Source organism: Cyanistes caeruleus, chromosome 6 (genome assembly GCF_971803275.1).
Source record: "Cyanistes caeruleus chromosome 6, bCyaCae1.hap1.1, whole genome shotgun sequence".
In the NCBI taxonomy this organism is placed as follows: domain Eukaryota; kingdom Metazoa; phylum Chordata; class Aves; order Passeriformes; family Paridae; genus Cyanistes; species Cyanistes caeruleus.
The window spans coordinates 30,008,698-30,031,400 of record NC_141706.1 but is presented as its reverse complement, the minus strand read 5'-3'; the positions used below and the strand labels follow the sequence as shown (position 1 = coordinate 30,031,400).

At 43.0% G+C, this 22,703-nt stretch overlaps 1 protein-coding gene across 1 annotated transcript in view; it reads right to left on the bottom strand.

Annotated features, from left to right (window-relative positions):
- LRP4 (LDL receptor related protein 4) overlaps positions 1–22,703 on the bottom strand; it is an 84,472-nt gene that overhangs the window by 21,730 nt on the left and 40,039 nt on the right. The window contains exons 2-14 of the mRNA XM_086895153.1: positions 21,331–21,477; positions 11,610–11,726; positions 9,913–10,026; positions 9,354–9,470; positions 6,784–6,912; positions 6,319–6,438; positions 6,065–6,190; positions 3,664–3,789; positions 3,046–3,180; positions 2,756–2,881; positions 1,485–1,715; positions 1,074–1,230; positions 494–711 (exon numbers count right to left, since the gene is read on the bottom strand). Of these exons, the coding sequence (XP_086751279.1) occupies positions 494–711; positions 1,074–1,230; positions 1,485–1,715; positions 2,756–2,881; positions 3,046–3,180; positions 3,664–3,789; positions 6,065–6,190; positions 6,319–6,438; positions 6,784–6,912; positions 9,354–9,470; positions 9,913–10,026; positions 11,610–11,726; positions 21,331–21,477 (1,863 nt within the window). The remainder of the gene's footprint in view (positions 1–493; positions 712–1,073; positions 1,231–1,484; positions 1,716–2,755; positions 2,882–3,045; positions 3,181–3,663; positions 3,790–6,064; positions 6,191–6,318; positions 6,439–6,783; positions 6,913–9,353; positions 9,471–9,912; positions 10,027–11,609; positions 11,727–21,330; positions 21,478–22,703) is intronic.

The window sequence follows — 22,703 nt, the reverse complement described above, 5'->3', positions numbered from 1 at the left end:
CACTACAGCTCCTGATGAAGAGTCCCTCTCCTGCTGCCTGGTAGGTTTCCTTCAGATACTGAAAAGCTGTAATGAGGTCTCCACACAATCTTCTCCTCTCCAGGCTGAACAGCCCCAACTTTTTCCCAGCCTTTGCAGGGGAGTGCACCCATCCTCTTATCAACTTTGTGGCCCTCCTCTAGACTCCCTCCAACAGTTCCATGTTCTTATGCTGGGAGCCCCAGTGATGGATGCAGCATTCCAGGTGGAGCCTCGCAAGAGCAGAATCACCTCCCTCAGCTTGCTTTTGATGCAGCCACTGATTTGATGGTAACAAACTCCATCCCTCTGTGGTGACAGAATTCTATCCACAGTGAAAGAAAAGGAGACAAGTACAGATGCAGAAGCCACTATGTCAAACTCAGACCAGCACTGTGATACTCTGGTCTTAATTGCAGAAAGCACTCCTGGAGTGCAGGAGAAAGCCTTACCTTTAAGTAAGAAAGTTACTTACCTTGGCTAATAACAGCCTTCCTATTGCGTCCATCAAGGTCAGCCCTCTCAATGACATGATGTTTGGCATCCACCCAGTACATTCGATGTCCTGCATAGTCAATGGTCAGTCCATTGGGCCAGAAGAGGTGTGTATCCGCAATGATGCGCCGATTAGAGCCATCCATGTTGGAATACTCAATGCGGGGAGTGTTGCCCCAGTCAGTCCAGTAGATAGTACTGGAGGAGGCAGGGAGAGACAAGAGAAAACTTGTGGCCCACATACAGAACCAACATCACTCCCTATCAGGGCAAAACAGTATCCAGTCCTGTGACCTCGAGCATCAGACTGGGTCACAGACATAAGACAAGTGATAAGTAACACCCAGCCTGATGAAAATGGAAAATTGAAGGGCCTAGAGCAGGATTAAGGCTCTGAAGAGTCCCAGCATTGCCAGGTTCCCCAAACAGTCAGTGCCAACTGAAGTCTTGAGTCCTGAGGTAAACTTTGCAGCCAAGAATGGGGTTTTCAATGTTCAACAAGAAGCATGTACATGGAAGGCTCATTGGGTTTCCCCCTGGTTTCCCATGTTTTCACTCACCCCTCCATAGGATGTAGGGCAATTGCTCGGGGCTTCTCCAGGTTCTGCCACAAAAGCACTTTCCTGTGAGTGCCATCCAAGTTTGCTACTTCAATTCGAGATGTCCCAGAGTCTGTCCAGTATAATTTGTCATGGATCCAGTCAACAGCAAGTCCACCTATGTACAAGACAGAATTAAGCACAGAATGAAACTATGGATCTGCACAGAAAAATAGTTCCCTTTCTCTGTCCAACTCAGAAGAGGCTCAGTTTCTTCTCCTGCCAGCCAAGATTAGGGGGACACTCACCTCACACCCATTCCATCCAACCCATACCCTTCCTCAGGGACATGTACTTTGTTCTGAATGCAGTGTCCCCCCTTTTCTCCACTCACCCACCCTCTATACTGTTGCCTTTTTTGTGATGACACACCTGGGCTCTCCAGCCCTGTGGAAACCACCTCTTCCACATTGCTACCATTCAGATTGGCCCTCATGATGCGATCAAGCGTGACATCAGACCAGAACACCAGCTCCTTGCTGTGGTGGAAGTCAAGGGCAATAGCGTTTTCCAGGTTGTTCAGGAGCAGCGTATACTCAGAGCGATGAGGCAACACTTGTCGGATATCAATTCGATTGGCAAACAGCAGCACAGGCTCTGGCCCTAAGAATATACAGGAAGACAGCATTGGAATATTTGACAGCATTTGAGTGGGTCCTGCCTATCACTCCCTCTGCACCAAGTCCCAGAACAGAGTTTTACAGTACTAGCAGCAGAAATCAACCCCCAAGTGCAAAACACTTCAGAGAGCTGTTTTTACATCTATACTCTATACACAGTTGTAACCCAAAGATGAGCAGTTTTAAACCTTCTGGCAAACATTAACTCAGCAAGAAGTGATCATTCCAGGTCCTACTTAAGCCCACCTCACCTCAGTCTCTGAAACCATATCACTAGACAGCCACTTGGCAGCTGGACTAGGATTTCTTTTGACTATATGCATTTTCTAGCCATGCAAAAACACGTTCTACTACACCTTCTACCACAGACAGGACACAGGAAATCTGCCTCTGCCAGATATAAACTCAGCAGGTACTTCCACTGCAAAAAAAAATCCCCAAAACATCAACAACCTTTATGGATTTCACTAGGGGAATTCCTAATGAAATCTAAAGTCTTTAAGTGGAATTTCTACTTCCTCAGCTCCTACATTAGAGGAGGAGCAAAGTTAAAGAAGTGTATAGATATATTTTTAAAAAAACCCAGCAGATCTCCATTCAGCAGCCATTCACAGCAGTCAGGATTGGTGACCAGCACCATCGGTCAGGGCACAAGGAAGTGTGATACAACCACACTCACTGGAAAGGCTAAGAAAGACACTTCGGGAACAGAGACAGAAAGCTCATTTTGTCCCAGGTTCTGAGTCACATGGAACAACAAAGCTCTAGGAAGAGAAGGCAAGCGCTGTCTCCCTAGCAGGGAAAGGAAACAGTACCTCTCTCTGTGGTCAAAATCACACAAAATTCTCACAAGCATTTATCAACAGCATGGGCATATCTAACACAAATCCAGGTGCTTTCTTTCCTTCACGTGTTGGTTTGGCGAACAGTACAATGTTGCCAGTGAAGCACTAGAGACATAATTATGAGAACTGGACCAACAGATGCACACCAGTTGTGTTTTTAGGTTGAACTCCCTTTTACCTAGAGCTTTGCAGCTACGTTTGTCAGGCCGCAGCTCGTAGCCTTGCTCACACCAGCACTGGAAGCCTCCTTCACTGTTGGTACAGCCTTGGCTGCAGTAGCCTTCCTCAGCACATTCATTCACATCTGCATGTTACAGAGAAAGTTATCATTAGATAGATCATCAACAAACTCAACAATCTCACTGATAGATTATATCTGCTTTCATACTCTGATTTTCACCCTATCATAGCCACCAACTTCAAACATACCAAAGCAGCAGGGAGGAGGCTACTGCTCCAAAAACCCACCTTGGCATGATCGGCCATCTTCCAGGAGCCTGTAACCTGTGTGGCAAGTGCACTGCACCATCCCTCGTACCATCTGGCACTTCTGAGCACAGCCACCATTGTTGACATTGCAATTCTCCTCTCCTGTTCGTGGACCTGCGGAAGAAACATGTGAAGATAACTGAGCTGAAACCACAAGGCAGCTGCTCTTGCCTTCAGCTGTTAGGCAGCAGTCTCTCTTCAAAGCAGGCAGAATAAGAGGGGGAGGACACAGGCTGTGCTGGAAGCTTCCTCTTTGCAGCCAGAGCTCTCCTCTGCAGGCCACAACTGAACAGAACAACAGAGCTTTTACACTAATTTAACACACAATTCCTCTCTGTTTTTTAACAGAGATTAACATGCTTTTAGTGTCTCTGCAGACAAATGGTGATACCCAAGATCTTAATCTTTTCCCCATTATGTTCAGTCTTTAATTGGCAAAACCACCAAGGTTTTTTTTCCTCAATTTTTAACTTGCTCCCATTTATCACAGCTCAGACTTTCTTTCCTACACACATTCTTCAGTAGCACCAGATAGACAGACTCCTACACATTAATGGGCCTCCATTTATGTCTAAGACTGAACTTAGGAGGACTTACGGCAGTTTTGATGTGGGCTCTCATCACTGCCGTCTCCACAATCATTTGCTCCATTGCACAGCTTCCTCTGGCCAATACAACGCCCATTCCCACACAGGAACTGGTCTGGGGCACACTGAGGGGTGCCTGCAATAGAAAAAGGGAAAAGTAGCACAGCACAGCTTACTGATGGAACAACAGTCATGGTGAAGAAAAGAATACAGAACATTGTCTAAGATGTGTTATAAACTTTTCAACTGAGTACAAATCCTCTTTGTGTGTTGGGAGCAACAAGAGACTTCCTCTTCCCTTGAATTTAGCTCATCTAGCACTCCTTATTGCTCTGCATATTTTTATATTGACTTGGAGGTCTATAAACTCTCTGCTAGTCTGAGTCCACTGTTGCTTTGCTGTGAAGATCATCTGATTAGTTTATCTTAAAATGACTGGAAGATCCTGCCTTAGCTTCCTTTGGTCCCAGAATCCACAACTCTACTCAGCATGTGCAAAGGAGGAGTCAGTTCCTCACTTTAATAACCTGATCTGTCACACCAGCACAGCTATGAATCTTAAGCCTGCCTAAGAAGGAACATCTTGTCTAGCCCCAACTGCACTTTGAGGGACTTGGAATGAGATTTACATGCATCCCTGAAATCTGAGCTCAGGCAACAGGATTTCACATGACCTACACGCTTCAACTTCTGCTGTTGGCAAGGAGACTACAGAATTCTTGTAAGCAAAGTAATACTGTTTGTAGGGACTCTGCCAATCTGATTGTTTCTTCAGCAATAACTGCACTGTCCTGTTGCCTCTTATTTCTTGAGCTGACTTGACTAGCGGTCCCTAAATCATCACCCTCTGATAATCTTATGAAGATAATAGTACAATACAGTTACCAACAGAGAAAAAATCAGATTGGCATACTGCCAGTAAACAGTGTGGAAAAGGGTAGTTGTGAGATTAACAAGTACAGTTAAGAACTACAGACACACCAAGTGGGAACATAAAACCAGACCACATGCAGATTCACTTTTCAGAGCACAGGAATACCGTACATAAAGGATTCTGAAACTTGGACTTCATTTGTCACATTGAACATAAAGATCCTTACACCAGCTGACTGTATTTTAGGAATCTTCTCTATGGCAAATAAAAATCTAACTCTGCTCTAAAACCAAGAAGATTTTAACTCTTGCTACAGACATTGGGACACCACACTATGTCGCTTAGATGAGCCAGTACACATCCTGGAAAAGCCTGTTTAATTTTTGCCACAGACCTTTCACTGTCACCAGAGACCTAATGTAGAACTGCACAACTAACTTACAGTAACTATACCTTGTGCTGGATTTGATATGGAGATAGTGAATTTCAGTGGCTCTGGAAGCTGGACATGGCTTCTTTCAGTACCTCTAAATGCCTTTGTTATCAGGATGAGGAAACAGGGTTACCAGCTTGTCTTTAAGTACGATTGCTTTTCCCAGGATCACCACACTGATGCTCACAACAGCTGACCAATTGAGTGCAGCTCCTCTCAAATGACTACAAAGTGTGCCTCTCCAGGTCCTCTAAGCTCAGCTGTCCTCATAGAACACCCACTCTCCACTCCTCAACAACCCCAAAACAAGAGGTACAGTTTCACAAATCCATTTTGTCACCCTGAAACCACTGTTCAGAATACACTGATCCAGAAGGATTAGTACACATAGCTGGGCACCGCTCACTAGGATGAATTCCTGGACCAGTACACTCTATTCCTCAATAATGCCTATAGGCATCTTGAAGGCTTTAAAGAAAAGCAAAGATTCTAAACATTCCCTGAATCCTACCATAACACTAGAGTGTGTTGAAACCCTCCTCCTCACCATAACCACTATCATACAAAAGAATAGCAATATGTGAAATGAATACTAGAAAGAGTAACTCCTGAGCAAATATCTAAGGGGGAAGCTGACACCCTTAATCCTCTAAAAAAAGGCTTTATTCTTCTCTTCCACTAAATGTCCTTTTTGATTCCACTGCCTGCTAGAATTGTTCAGCAACTGTACAATGCTACAGGAAAGCTATCCAGAACTACCTAGAAGACATAAGTTAGTATAGCACATGTGACAAAGGTAGTAACTTGGCCTATTATTGATGTTTCCAAGTCTGAATGGAATTGTCCCAGAGCTCAGCGGTAACTCACAGTGTAGGGACAAGACAGGAGGATACGTGATCAGAAAACACCTTCACCTAAGTTAGTTTAAGCACATAGACCTGCACAAGTTGGCAAGCATATAAGACAGCCTACAGATCCCATTCTCTGGGAAGGACAGAAACTCTAGGCTGAATTCTCTGAAGCAATACAAAAGAGACTTTACTACCTTCTACCATCAGGATGGAAACTTAATTAGCTATTAAGCAGCAAGGTAGCAGGTCAAACCTGTGTTCTCACAGTTCTCCTCATCACTGTTGTCAGAGCAGTCATCTTCCCCATCACAACGCCAGGACAGACGGACACAGCGCCCTGACTTGCAGCGGAACTGGTCAGCTGTGCACATAGATGTTGCTGAGGGTTAAAAAAAGGAATGTTAGATAAGCAAGACAGATCAGAAGAGACCCAATTCCAAATCACTGTCCGAAACACTCTTTTGCATCCACAGAAACTGAGTATTTCCACCAGTTCCCAGCACTCACTGCAATTCCTCTCATCTGACTGGTCATCACAGTCAAAGTCACCATCACACCTCCAGCCAGCATTAATGCACAAGCCACTGTTGCACATGAACTCTCCAGAGCGACAAGGCTGGTGAGATGCTGCAGAGATGATAAGACACAAAAAGAGAAAACTCAGACCAGTGTAACAGTCCCCAAAGCTCCTCAATACTACCCTTACCCTCCATTATTAAGGAACTTGGTTCTGAGTAGATTTCTTCTGGAAACTGTTGTAATTCTTGTAAGCAGATTTGCACTGACTGTACAGTTCTCACTACTGTTCTCACTGTCCAGAGTTCAACAAAACCCCAAATAATGAAGGAGCCATCTTATGTGTGAACAATTATATTTCCATCTACACTGTAACCCCTTCTCCAGCCAATGCAAAATGCATCTAGGTTTGCAACTCTGATGCTTGAACAAGGACATCACCCTGCGCTAACTTACAGCAGTCAGATTCATCAGACCAGTCCCCACAGTCATCATCACCATCACAGTGGTAGATGTCCAAGATGCAGCGTCCATATGCACACTGGAACTCCTCCAAGCTGCAGGTGGCAGCTGGAACATCTGATGCTAACAAGGGAATGAGAGAAAAAATGTGTGAGGTGACAAGATACAGTTCAGTTTAGAGGCAACCTTCTCAGTCCCATAATGGTTTGGCAACTATTCAAGTGGAAAGAGGTTGGAAATTACTAGCCATTGCTCTATATCTCTGCATGATTTGTATTATGGAGGGGAATGCTGGTTTTGCTTCCTTGAAAAGCAGGTTAAACCTATATATAAAGACACTCATGGAAACAATGCAGTAAATACAATTTTTCTAAAAACTTACATAGGATATTAGGCTATAAAGGTGAAACTTTTCAAGAGCCATTAAATTCTAGAGAAGCAAAAAGTTATGAAGGAAGAATTGATGGGAAAGCCTCAAAAAGGATCCAGGAGTATCACCTTCCATCTAATGCTTGAAACACTATGTCTTAGTGCCAAGAAAGTGTTTAAAATGTTTAATAAATCTGAAAAAAAGATAGAAAAACCAAAAAAAAACCAAAAAAAACTTAGGGACAGCTCCATATTAAGGACTGAGGCATGTCAGAATGCAAGGTTAAACCAGGGAATGATTCCTTTAAAATTTTAGCAAAAATAAGCACTTGAAGACCAAAGGAAGCAAGGAAGCAGTAGGGTGTCCAGGCCAGCACCTGACCTTTGAGGATTTCCCCCTCTCTTTCCTCCCAAGCTCTGGCCAAAACAATGATGCCTATTCAGTAAGGAGCACTGCCAGAGAGATGACCCTGGGCAAAGCCAAACAAACTAATGGTCAAGGATTTGCCTACTGCTCTCTGTTCAACAGTACACTAAGTGGGAAGGCATGAAAAATATTTTGAGTCCCACACAACAGAATCTGACACCTCTTCTCATAGTATCTGGAGAATGCGCTGTAGATTTCAGATATACAAGTCTCCCAGCTGAGGAATTCTGAATATAAATCTATTAAACAAAAAAAAAAGAGAGACTGATAAGAAAGAGTAATATAGCAAGTGAACTACACCTGCCTCTCCAACCTGGAGAAATGGAACAGCCTGAAGGCATGAACTAAGAGCTTTAATTTAGTGTCAGTGGCTGGATATGAAAATTAATGTGTGTTAATGTGTCCCTCACCAAAGGAACCTGAGTGTTTCAGTTTCCTTGAGAAAATGTAATCAGTGACTTAAATTATCATGTTGTGTGATTCAATTATAACACACACATCCCCCAAAAAAACAAAAAGAAAAAAACCTAGACAAAATAAGAAGAGTGTGATCCCACCTTGTCCCAGATAAATGACAAACATGATTGTAGATAAGGAAAAAGATGACAACCATGGATGAAGATGGATGAAGATAAAAGAACAGGAGGTAGCCAAACTGAACTTCTTTGCAAGTTACTTAAAATGTCTTATAGAGACAACTGCCAGCCAGGACTGAAATAGCATTTCAGCTCAGAGAAACAGGAACACCACTTCTGGGTGCCCTTCCACTCCCACAGGAGGCAACGTTGGAACACAGATCTTCCCCTCCTGAGGGTCTATTCATGGCCTTTGGTGAAGTGACAGGCAACAGAACGAGAAAGGCGGAGAGCGAAAGGAGAGGGAGGGAGGCTGGCTTCCTCGTAGAGTCCTTTCCTGGCTTAGAAGTATTTGCAGCCCCTGGCTTTCTGCCAACTCTCATTATCTGGAAAGATAAAAGACAACTCCCCCATGCATCCACTCCCCCTGCCCTTCAGGAGCTGGCGGCCCTCATCCCCCTCCCAGAGCCTTTTGAAGTTTTCTGCTATCTAGAACAAATTCTGCAAAATGCCTTTGAGAGCAGGGAGGGGGAAGGGACCACTGCAAGTTCCAGAGACATGGACAGTGCTCACAGACTCAGGAGAGAGGCAGTGTGGGTCAGAAAGGGACACAAACTCCTGTGTCCCACTCGCTACAAGCCTGTGAAGGTGAAGAAGGAAACAACTGTTGCGGGTTCTCATGCCCCAACACTGCCCACCTCTTTCAGCATTGGTCACTTGTTGAGCAACATCCTGCAAAAAGCATTTGAGTGAAAAGAGACTGGGCAGAGAGGAGGTGCCTTCAGTATGCAGTATCTGAGGGTGCTTTCAATAAGCAGAGTAGCCCTCCGCTTCTAAAATTTCAGTCCAGAATCAGAAAAGAGGAAAAACAAGGGATAGTATTCTCGCCTTCCAGCTGCCCCTTAACTCCTTTATAGAGAGCTATATTCAGTAAAGCATAAGCCTCCTGCTTGACTCAGTATCACAACTTTGGGAAGGAAGAGAAGCAGCAAGGCACAAAGTATGCCTGTGAGGTAACACAAGAGAGACACCATTCTTTTGTGCCCTCTGGGGTAGGCAGCAGAAGGTAGAGTAGCTGCCAGTACACGCAGAAGTAACATGTTTTTGATCTCCGCTGCAGAAAACATGCCAAAACCCAAGGCAAGAGCAGGTCCAAAGGGCTATTTCCTGTGATTACAAAGGAGAGCACTTACGGCAATTCTCTTCATCTGAGCCATCCTTGCAGTCTGTGTCCCCATCACAGAACCAGTGCTCAGCTATGCAGCTGCCGTCACTGCAGCGGAACTCCTTCTCTGAGCACTTCCTCATATCTGCAGAGAAAGCAATGCAAACGAAGCCTTGGCTTTTTTCAGAGTACCCAGGAAAACACCACAGCATCCTTTTGAAGCTTCTAGGGCACCCACAAACAAGACTGCTCAGTAAACCATATATACCCGTGTCAGGCAGGGCCTGAGTGAAACCATCATTGTTCACTGAACTGACACAGAGTGCTGGATTCAACATGAATCCAAGGGGACTTCACAACGCTATGTCAAGGAATGAAAGGTCTCAAGTGATTTTTTCTGCCTGGCAGGTAAGCCACATAGTCCAAGATCCTAAGCAGCCAGCCCTTGGGATGGACTATCCCACAAATTCAGCCCAGAAGAGCCAGCTGGGAGCCTTAGCCATGTTCAGGGAATGCTACAACTGCACAGGCTGGACTCTGCACAGGTCCTTTTAAAGTACCGTGAGGGCAGTATTTACATTACTTACCACACTGCTCATCACTGTTGTCCCCACAGTCGTTGTCACCATCACAGTGCCACAGGCTGCGAATGCAGTATCCATTCTGACATGAGAACTCATCTTCCTCACACTCCCTTGGAGCTGCAAGGACACAACAGGGATAAGGTGAAGGTGTGGCAAGAAGATTTAGCTTGCAGAACAGCAAATGCGTGACTTGTTACAAGTCAAGCAACATCATCCTCCAAGGACATGGTGATGCTGGAGAGCTCACTTTGTTTTCTTAACAAATACCAGGAGAGCCACTGGGAGATTTCTTAAGTGTTTCTTTTCCACTCCATTCACACACCAACAGTACATCAGACTCTAGAACCTGAGGTTTAGGTTGAAGGAAGTAGCTGGAAGAGAGAGATGAAGCCACCCACCCTATGCTGGTATGTATTCTAGCACAGTCCCAAGCCAGATTCAAGATAACCCTTCAGAGAAAAAAGGTAATTATTAATTTAACTCTTTTTAAATGACTTAATAGTCCCAAATATTATCTAAAAAAATAACTGCTAGCAGTGTTGTATTTCCACCTTGTTAACAACAATGTCAAAGCTGTCTTCAAAGCAAAGGACAGGTTCATTGAAGAGGGAGAGAAAATCTGAACTTCCTCTTCTGAACACCTCAGTATTTGCAGCTTCATTCCCTCTTTTTGCGAGTCTCCTAAGGAAGCTTGTCTGCAGACCAGTAAGGAAAGGGAGTGCAAATTTAGCACCCAAAGACTTCAATCCAATAGAAACCCTCTTATGGTTACAGCTAGTCTGAATAACCCCCCAGGAATCTCTCATGCACAGAACCTTGTCTTTCTCCTTTCATTTGTCTCCAAATCTTTTGATTATACCCATCTTCACTGTCATCTTAGAAATGAGGGCATTTCAACCTTTTACAAAAAACAGAAAATCAATCAGGCCTACATATATTTTCCTTCATGAATATATTTCAATAGACTGGAAAACTGAGCTTAGTCCTGCATTCCAGAGCATCACACAGGATGTCAACCCCTGAACTTTGCTTCCCAGTTCTTTGCCCAAAAAAGCAGGCAAAGATCACGGTTACACTGATCAGAAAATGAACTCATTTCCATGCATGCAGTGGACATGGAACACTTTACAGTCAAGAGCTTTATTTCCACATTTCTTCAGATGGGGTTCCTCCATCAGAGTCACTCTGGAGCGCCATGCACACAACTCTGGGTAGGTAGAATCCCTACAGCACCATCCTCTCCTCAGGGAGACCTGTTTGAAGGGGCAGGATGCTGGTGACAGGCCAGCACTGCAGAAAAGTCAGACAGTGGAACCTGAGGCCACAGGAAGTCAGCCAGACAGGGAGTTCAGTAGGATTTGGCAGGGGTTAGGTGTTTCCACTAACAGGGGAGGGCATGAAGCCCAGCTCAGGGAAGTGCTTCATGGGACATTAACTAGCAAGGCTGCAGGGCATAAACGGTTCTACAGCTGGATGGAGAAGCATCCCCTCCCCCAAGACAGGCAGCTGAACAGCAAGCCAGGTGCCAAGGCAGCAGGGCTTACAGGTACACACCTCTGTCACAGGCAGAATATAGCTTATTACAAAGGCAGAGGTCCAATTCAGTGGACAGATTCGTACATTCCTGTAATAAAAAGGGTCAACTTTCCCCAGTCACAGCAGGCAGGCACTGCACCCACCCTCCTCCTTAGGTGACTTACGGCAGTCCTGCTCATCAGAGTCATCCTCACAGTCATTGTCTCCATCGCAGACCCACGACCGACGGATACATTTTCCATTGTCACAGTGGAAGTCCAAGGGGGAGCAAGTGGGCAGCACTGAAAGAGCAAAGAAACACCTCATGGAGCTGCAGCCAGCTTCCTTCCTGAAACAAAGTTCCTTCCCTCATGAGGGAGCAGAGCTAAATCTCTTAGAAACAAGAGACGAAATTTCAAGCCATCAGGAAGAGCTGTTCCTTAGAGGAGGGCCAGGGTAGGTCTATAGCTCAGCAGTCTCTCTTCCCCAGAGAAACACTGACCTTTCCACAATAAAGTAGCTGTTGCAATTCCCTTGCTGAGTTCATCCTTGAGCCTGATGTCCTCCCATAACTGCACTTGTTTTATCACTAGCAAAATTAAACTGTCAATATCTTCCCTGCATGATTCTCGGGGCAGTCCATCCTGTTCCTATTACACAGCAAGTTCCTTAAAATGAGAACTATAAGAAGCAATGTTTTGACTTTACAAAGTAACATGCTACAGTGTGCTTCAGCATAGGGACTCTCAGGTTTTTTGTCTAAGAAATCTGCAAGAAGCTGAGAGGCAAGAATCCACTGCTGGGGATAATTTGCTGTACCTCAGGTGTGAACAACAGAGTCCAGACCTTGCTTGGGGTTTCCAACCAGAAAGGATGGAAGAAGGGGACAGACATGGGATGATGCTTCCCTACGCAGGAGTCTGTTTGCAATGGAGTGGAACCACAAATACACAGTGTCTGAAGAGGCCTGAAGCCACAAAGCTGGAATTCTAGGGGGAGCATCAGTCCTCTTCTTTCCCCCACAGATGAGAGGAACACTCAACCCCAAAAGGTTCATTCTTTTAAGTGCTGCCAGCTGTGGTAGGCAAGGGGCTGCACAAGATTGTTCCTGACAGGTGTGTTCTCCAAAGAAAGGCATTCGCTCGGCGATGTGACGAGGCAAGGTCTGGAAAGGCAACTGCCTGAAAGCCTTTCATCCCAGCCCAGTGTGCCGACAGCAACTCCCATCTGTCACCAGGCAGGCCAGCCCTTTTCTGCTATGCTGCTACTCCCTTTCCTGCCAACACTATCCTGGAGGTGGGAGTAAGAGCAGAGGGAGGTGGGTAAAAAAGGAAGGTGAAGACAGCAGCCACACACAAAAGGAGGATGATTTAATATGCAGAACAAATAGCCACATTTTCAGGTTTTCCAGCATTCTCAACCCTCTGTTTCCCCCTGACCCAGCACTGCTGCCAGTGTCCTGTTAAAGAAGCATGGATTATACATTCTAAATCATTCACTGCTCTACATAGTAAGTCCTTCAACATTTATCACCAAGGCCCTGTACTAAAAGCTCCCCTCTGTAAGAATATATTAGGGTAGATAAATTCAAACTTTCTCTAAAATTCATTTTTCTTACCACAAATTCAGATCATCTTCTCAGCTGTTCCTGTAGCATGGCAGGCATTTCTGTATCTGAGGACATCTTTGCAGATGTGATTGCTCTCAAAATTCAAAGAATTTGGCACTGGCCATTGAGAAAAGGCCCTTCCCATCATGTCCAGGCTACCCCATGCAGATATCTACCTATCTCATATCCAGCTACTTCTAGGCCCCGGAGGGGTGTGAAAGAGAGGGAAGCACAAAAATCTGTATTTTCCCTCTACAGGTTTGACAGCACCCTGATCTTCCAACAGCTGACCCTTTTCCTTACATTACACTTTCTCTGGGATGCTGCAGCCAAATGAAGGAGGAGTTTTTTCTTCTTCCTCAGAGCAGGTATAAGTAGAAAACTCTCTACTTTTCAAACTCTGCTTCCAAATAAAACCAAGACATTTTTGGATACAGATGATCAGACCTCTCTACCCCAAGCACAACTTCCAAACACTGCTCGCTGAGAAAAACCTCTCTGGCCTCAGCTGCAATTTCAGGACTAAGACCATCCTCCCAGCATATGCTTTAGCATGACTAATCACCAAAGGACTGCACAGAAGCCACCTGGAAGGGAATTTGCATGCTCACTCTCCAGGGGAGAATTCTTCAGGCTCCCAGAGGGTTAAGCCATTAGCGCTGGTTCAGAGCGGATACCATTATCCCACTGAACTGCTGCATCCCTTCATGAGGTAACAACATAAAATGAAATTCCACCCCTACAGGGAGTAGTTCAGCCAATTTCATACTCCCCCTAGATATAAAAATCAAGCTTCAAGCACAGGGGAAGAAAGCAAAACACAAACTGCCATATACAAAGGAGGACCAAACTCCCCAACCCAGCAGAGAGCAAGTGTGTGCTAGCCCAGACAACACTGGGGTGGGGGCAGGGTGGGATTAAATCTCATTCTACAGGAGCTCTTCTTTAAAGGAGGAAGAAAAACCACAAATCCACTTAAGACCAAAAAACCCAAACTAATGAATGAGGGCTGATGTCTCATAGAGCAGAGGAACTGCCAATGGGATCAGGGCAGGGATCCACACAACCTTGTAACCTGAATCTAATAATGGTCAGATATAGATGCTTCAAAAGAAAATGCAAGAAATTCTAGGAGCAGCTTTCACAAGAAGGCAATTTCTTGCTAATCCCCCTCTTCCTAGCTCTGCCCTCCCAATCCCTTCCCACTAAAAAGCGCACTGCTTACACAGAAACATTCTTGTTTCCTTCCATTTGTTCTCAGTACATCAGATTCCAGTTCCACTGCACAGTCCTTTGCTCTAGGGTTGTTACTAATCAGCTCTTTTGTTGGCCATTTACTACTTCATATTTTGATGAGTTTTATTTCTGTGGAATTAAAGCCGAGCCCATATCACTAGCCCACAGAGAATGTTTAATAATATTATTTTTTGTTATTTTATTTATTTTATTATTTATTTTTAATATTTTAGTCTTTATTACATTTTATTATTATATTTATTATAATATAATTATATTAATTAATAATTATATATGTTTAATTATATTTAATTAATATTAAATATATTCAAAGTGTTTGGAAATTTGAAGGTAAGAGAAAATTCGAAAGTCAGGAGGACGCTCAAACAACCACCACTATCTATGTCTTGCTCTGACATAATGGAACAGCTATACAGTCTGGTAGGTGTATTGCTTTTACCCATATATTAATTTAAAATAATTTTAAAAGCCATAATCAGAAGACAGGTACATGCAATACAAATGAAGTAGCAAGAACTCTTTTCACTGACAGAGGAGGAACAAGACCACTTCATCTTGCTGGAGGACTAGCTGGATTAGCATCAAGAAGACTAGAAACTGAATCTCCATATCTTCATCCCATCTTGATATTGATGCATGACCCTGGGACAGTTCTACCTCTTTAGCCCCCTTCTCCAACCTGTAAAACGAAGGGTATTTATTACTTTCTGAAACAGCTGCAAGTTCTTCATAGGCATTGCTTCCACTGGTAAGAAAACAATCATAGATTGTAGTAACATGCTTTCACCAGTACTCACAGCAGGATTAGGCTATGCCAACAGTAAACACAGTTAAGCCTCAACCTCCCCTTCTCTGCTCTCCATATCAATGCAAAGAAACAGTATGTTCCTGAAAGAGATGAGCAAAGGCAAGCCCCAGGACGGAGCTGAAGGTAGGCAAATGCCCAGACAGGGACCAACTTGCCTCCCAGGCAGAGCCAGAGGCAGGATGGGGAGCAAACCCAAAGAAGGGGAGCCAGTGGGAAGAACTGGGCTGGGCAGCAACAACTAAAGAGAGCACATCTGTCAACTGACAGTGAGTGATACAAAAAGGCCTTTGAACTTCCAACCATTTCCCTGAGCTCATCCTCTGCATGGTCACACTGGACATCATCCAATGTTTCAGAAAAGCTAGGTCTATCATAAGCCTGCTATTCCTCCCCCTCTCTCAACTCCTATTACACAGGACACTCTTTTATTGCCAAGCAGAAGGAGAAGGGGGAGGGTGGGGGAAAAGGGAAGTTTATAAGGTGAAACGCAGACTGAATCACGTCCCACTGTCCTTTGAACACTTTATCCCTGTTGCCTGTGGTGAGCAGGTTGCTTTGTACCCAAGGACAGCAAGCAACTGCTGTTCAGAGATCTGGAACACAGAGAGGCTTGAACAATACTGGCTGCTTAATCAGACAAACTTTCATTCACGTGAAGAATGATAAGTTGATTTTTTTAATAAATACAAAAGAAACCTTAAAAAATTTCATGCTACCTACATTAGAAAAGTGCAGCCTGACCCCCAGCTGTGTTCATATTCATGCATGTGTATAAACACATACATGCCTGCAAACGGATCTGTTTGCTGAGATCTGCAGCACAGCTGGCAAAAAGTCCGCAGACAAAAATAAAGGAGGTTAGTCCACTCTCAGAAAGGAAAAGGAGACATTGCATTTTACTAACAAACATTTTGGGAAATCTAGTTCCAGAATAACATAAAATGTTTTTGCACTGCTGAACTGTATTTAAGAATGTTGCCAGTCAAAAGAAAAAAAAAATTTAAAAGACTATCAGCATCCAATCTTTCACAGCCCTTTGATCACAAGCACTCTGCCTGAGGCAGCACTGCATTAATTCTGGTGCCTTTTAAAGGAAACACACATTCTCCAGGCCCAATAACATGACAAAGTCGCAGATATGGAAGTGGTGTGTTTTCAGCAGAACACTGAACTCTTGACAAGAGTTCCTAGTTTTTAAAACTTGAAGTTTAGAAGTGAAGCTTCACCTGAGCCAATGCATCTGAGTTCAAGACTTGTGATTAAGTGAATGGCAGAAGGAAAATTATTCTTTCAAAGTTTTCATTAATTTTAATACAAGACCTGTGAGATTTTTATCCTAATCTCACCTTAGAAATTTTTGTTGTGGGGTTGATGAGCAGGTTACACTGATAGTCCTGCCTGGCAGAGAAGAGACCCTCTACTGAGCTTGAATGAGTTGTAACTCAACAGGAACTGCGTAGATTTCTCCATGAGATGGGAACAACAGATCACTTTCATTAATCTTTCAGGTAAAAGAAGTAAATTTTTCTTCAGTCCCTTCAAAGGAAGAAGTATTCTACAACAGTGCACAGAGCTAAGCAAGCAAGTCTGTGTCCCAAAAAGTAACACGTTTACAAGTTAATTATGAATGATACATATCTAAAATTCAGAGCAAGAACACTCTTCTGGGGGGATGGTTATGGGGAGATTTGGTGTATCTTATGAGAAACAGAACTATTTATCAGTCCTCAGGCTAAGTTTACTCAGTTATCCTTTCACCCTTGCCACAGGAAGTAAGACTCATTCACACCACGCAGGACTTCAAAGGGCATGCAGGAGGGCAGAATGAAAACCATTCCTCTGCTTGCGTGCTGCTTTCGTTAGGGACAGGCCAAAGCAGTCTCTGCTGGCACAAGGCAGGAAGGCAGCTGAACTCTGTGCATGTGCAGCGAGGGCTTCCAAGCCAGACGCTGTCAGCAAGCCAGCGAGCTGACACCAGACAGTCTATGGAGCTGGCATGACAGCTGGCAGGTTGCTTATTGCTATTATTACTACAGGACTCCGGCTTGTAAACATGATCCAGAGCAGGAAGCAAACATGTCACGGAATAATTGGCTTCCATCACAGCTTCTAATATGCAAGGAGAAGAATTTCTGTCACAGGTTAGCAGAGGCAGGGCTCCCCTAAAACCAATGGAAAATACCTATGGAGAGGCAGATGTTCTGAGGACACAAATACAAATGTAAAGTGTCTGGGGTGTGCAGAAACAGTGACAGATGAGGAAAAATTTAGTGCAACCAACTAAAAAGTGGTAATTTCTTTTATAGTGTGCAACAGACTATTAAAAAACCAATCAAAATAAAACACCATATATTTTAAGAATTTATCTTAAAACTGAAAATGTCTCTCTCAAAAGGAGTGTTTCCTATGTCTGCTCCTGTTTTTCGTAATTGTAACTCCACTCACACCAAGTATCTTGCTTTTATTTTTTTACACCACACACTGCATTACAAGCTGTTATTCTTTAACCAAAATGACAGATTACTAATTCAAGGCTAGAAAGTTGCATTAATACAGAATTTAGCAAACTCCAAACAACTACTCAAGCATATATAAAGTACTGTATATACACAGGTGCAAGACTGAATCTTGACCCGCTAAATTAACTCCCAACCTGTTTCGCTCTCTTGCTTTATTAAGAGTCCAGTAGTCCAGTGTTTTCCCATTTTCCTCTCTTATTCCCAAGGAAGTAGACAGAACTCATTCTTCTTATTGTATTGGCTTATAGTATAGATATGAGCACATGATACACTGAAGAAAAGTACACTTTAAAAAGGTATGGTTGCAGTTTTATTTCTCTGCAAAGTATGGACATTCACAGGAGAAAAAAGAAAATCCTCTAACTCCAAAACTAACTTGCAGCAGACCAGTGGAAAGGTGAGATTCCTTGCAAACACATCTCTTCCAATCAAAGACATCTACTCGATATTATAATTCCTGCCTGTAAAACCCAGAGCTGCACATCCATACAATTGCTGGAAAAGAATCTTCATAGCTCTAACATCTCAGAAGACTCCATATAAAGTGGTTGCAGACTGAGGTTCATAAGTCAGAAAAAACAACTGGACCCACTCCAGCATGAAGACTAGCCATCAACTATGGCTTAAAAACCATGTCTTTTGAGAAGCTTCTTTAATAGGCCTTAGTAAATCTGGGGCTTGCTGGATGACTTAATCAGAACAATCCAAATCTTCAGTTCAGTATTTGTATTACAAGAAATTTAATCATTTCAGTCAATAAATAAAACCATAAATCAAGTTCAAAACAGAGAAGCTCAAAATTTCACTCCAACCAGGAAACTTTCTGCATGTCACAGACAAACAACGAGGGATGAAAAGAAAAATTAGTGAACCAACTGTTCTCATGTACTATGTGCATCACTGCTGATTCGTGAAAAGCTTAAACTGATTAAAAGTTCAAGTTGCTGTTCCAAGGACACAGCACTTGAGGTGTGGCCTCACCAGTGCCAAGTACAGGGTATCCCTCCAGGATGCCATTGCCCTTCTTGGCTACTGGAACACACAGACTGGATAATGTTCAGCTGCTGCTGACCAGCACCCCCAGGTCCTTTTCTGCTGTGCAGCTTTTCAGCCTGTAACGCTGCCTGCGTTTGTTGTGACCCATGGGCAGGACCTGACACTTCACCTTGTTGAACCTTGCACAGTCTCAGCCCATCAACCCAGCCTTTTCCTCATCCACTAACTGGGTCATCTTGTCATAGAAGGAGATCAGGTTGGTTAAGCAGGACCTGCCTTTTGTCAAAGCATATTGTCTAGGCCCAATCCCTGGTTGTTCTGCACATGTTGTATGATGGCACTAAGATGATCTGCTCCATGACCATCCTTGGTACCAGGGTCAGCCTGACAGGCCTTTAGTTCCCTGGATGATCCTTCCAACTCTTCTTCTAGATGGACATTTTATTTGCCAATCTCCATTCAACTGGAACTTCTCCAGTTAACCAGGACTGCTGGTAAATTATTGAAAGTGGTTTGGCAAATTCTTTCTCATTCTCTCTCATTACGTTTAGGTGCATCCCATCTGGGCTCATAGACATAGCATGCTGGTCACTAACCATTTCCTTCTGGAAAATGGGAGCTTCACTCAACTCTCTGTCACTGAAGTCCAGCTCAAGGAACTGGGTACCCTGAGTACAACTGGTTTTGGCATTAAAGACTTAGGCAAAGAAGGCATTAAGTAACTCTGCCTTTTTCTCATTTCCCTGATACTATGCTACCCTTCTACATTGAGCTAATGGTAAAGACTCTCCTCAGCCCTCCTTTTGCTGCCAATGTATTTATAGAAATTTTTTTTGTTGTCTTAACTGCAGTGGCCAACCTTCTTATAAACTGAAAATTAAAAAAGGCAGAAGTCAAACCCAGTTCCCACATTCTCTGCATCACTTTATAGTCTGTCTCTTGTATGTCTACCTCTATTTTATATTCTTCCCAACCTCCAGTGTCTGAGAATATCAGTGGATTGCTCACACTTCAGTACTACTTCCTAATTTGCACAGTTTCCATTCAAATAGATACAGGCCAGATCTCCTTAATATATTATATCTTGTGCTTAATATATTATATCTGTTCTTCTCTTTCAGGTAACAGAGAGAGAGACGTGATGCATCAGTTGATGATTCCCCATCTTCAAGAGAAAAGCAGAAGAAGGCAGCATGAAAATAAACATTCTTCCTCAAAACACAAAATCTGCCCCTACTTGTAATACAAAGACTTCCCAAACAAGAGATGGCATATTCATCTTTAACAGCCCTTAGTGGAATATAGGTCCATAAACTTGTCAGATTGCCGTTTGAGAATGTTTTAAGTTTCAATGTTTTGTGGCAAGGAGATTCACAGTTTAAGCATATGTTGTATGAAGCAACTCTTGTTAGCACCTCCTGTAGTTCCTATGGAAGATCTTATCCTTCCCACCACCCCTAAGTCCTACCATGCCTGCTTAGCTTGAAATTTCTGGACCTGAAACTCGTTGAATTACAAAGAAAATCATATCAAGAAGTATTACTTGTCTAAATCTTTACTGAGCCCACCAAAAAAAAAGTTAAAACAACCTCACCACCATCCCCCAATCTCCTTGCCTACCTGCAAAAACAAAAAAACACCAAAAAAATTTCTTCTGTGCTTAGTAAAAAGCCAGTAAAACCAGCTTAGCTATTGGATATGCCTTACCTCCCCAAGACTCAAGGTCTTCCACATTACTCAAATTTTGCAATATTTTAAGAAACTAGAATTGAGAAGGAAGGAAATTTTCATGAAGCTGGGTTGAAACTTCTACATTTAATGAAGAAGAGATTCTTTAAGACAATATTTAAAAGACTAGGAAAGCTCCTTCCTACATGGTAATCAACAGCAGCAACCAGGGAAGGTTAGAGAAAGATCCAGCAGGGGAAGATAAATTTCTCTCTCATGCCCATTGCTAGGAGCCTTAAATTTTCAGCTCTAGGGCAACTTTTAGTAAGGGAGTTTCAAGAGACCAGGCCTTTTTTTCCACTCTTCAATTCAACCATGCTCTGTGGAATCCAAAGAGATGAGGTAAAAAAGGAATTTGCTTGTATCTCCATAGAAAAAGGCTTTCTCTATTCATCTCTATTATGCTACACCCACTCAGAATGACATTTCACATCAATACTCACCTAGCTGGGCTCAACTACACAGATGCCCACACTATGCAGATACACAGTACCTGCAAGGTAACCTCTCTCAGGAGAGCTCAAGACCAATGAATGTTATTTCAGTGTTTGCCTTCCTGCCCTTCACAGGGCAGCCAGGACAGAAACTAGAATGTTACTTAAGAGGGTACACACCCTCAATATGCCTCTTCACGCTTTTTATTTTCCATTAATATTTACAGCAAAATCATATAATTTAATTCAGAGATAGTGCTTTTGCAAGGGTGGAAAAATGAGAGGTACTTTTCTCTGTCCCTCCTCTCCCTCTAGCATAGTCATGTCTTACCACCATCTAAAACTAGCTGCAAAAAAAGCCAAAGTTGGGCTTTCACATTGTTTTATATCAGTGTACAATGGCTTTGTTTGACTCTGAGTCAATCAAAAGCACATCATCTACAACCAAAAACTTTTGTCATACAAATGGTAGGATGTGCCTGTAAAACAGGGAAGCACCTGCAGAGAAAAAGATACTCAATTTTCCCCAACACAAGTCAAGGATGGTATTCTTACTGCAGCCGTCTTCATCACTGTGGTCCCCACAGTCATTGTCTCCATCACATTGCCACTGAGCAGGGATGCACGTGCATTCACCAAAAGCACTGACAGCACAAGTAAAATGATTACGTCCACAGGAGCACTCAGTGCTACTTGTAACACCTGTAAAGTAAGAAAAAAAAGAAAGATGTTTTGAAGAGATCCCATCTATTCTAGAGTAAATGATAAATACAAAGTGACATCAGCTCTTCTCTGTGTATGCATTACTGTGTTATGAACACATCCTTGACTGCAAAGGAAAATATTCACCCTCCTCACTTGCTGAAATTGAAGATCAATTACTATGCGCAGTTTCATGGAAATGGGCTCTTTGAACGCAACAGCAAAGTGCAACTTGCCAAAAAGAGACTTGGGAATCGGCTGAAAAATAACTCGGCACTAATCACAAACATTCAAGGAATGCCAGGTATCAGAACACCCCTCTTATTTTACAAACTCAGTCTTCTCCTAGACCACAGCACTGCTGCTGCTTTTCACTTAGTTCTGACACCACAACACAAGGGGAAAACTCTATGAAGTAGAATCCTTGCTATTTGAAAGGTCTTCTCCAAACCCTAAACTTTATAGATACAAACCTTTTGCATGTCACTATTTTAGACATTTTAGACTCCAGTGAAAATGGAAAAAAAAATATTATTTACCTGTAAACATTAAACTGGTACATAGGCTGCACATAACTGACATTTTTAAAAGCAAGAGGATTTTCAGCTTTACAAACTGACCAAAAGAAAATGTAGTCCAAATGATAATCTACAGCCTGATAAGAATATTTTTTTCCAGCCTTAAAGTTAGCCTAAGGACCTCCCAGCCCTCCTTTCCCACCTTCAGAACAATACTCTAACACAACTCTTGACTCTCATCCCTGTGAAAATTCAACTATTTGATATTACCCCACACTTTCTCTTAAAAAATTCTCTTCTTCGAGAAAGAACAGCTATAACAACCCCCCAAAAATTAAAACGTCATGCCTGAACTTCTGTCTGACATTATCTAGACAATCTTTATAATCAATATCACTGTTAAACAAATGATTACTCTATCAATCATCAACTCCCTCAGGCTAGCTGGGTTGGATTTTTTTGCGTGGTTCTTTCTGCAAGTACAACCCAAAGCTCTTAGATTAAACAACAGATCGTAAGGAAAGAATTACAGAGAAATACCTGCTTCAAGTGGTAATCACATACATGCTGAACTATTTTCAGGCTTTTTGATTTCATTGATCTCATCCATACATCTAGTGTACCTGTGATTAACCATAAACTGTATCAACCTTAGCAAGAAGACAAAACAAGCCTCATGATTTCCTAATTTTCCATTCTAATTGAGAA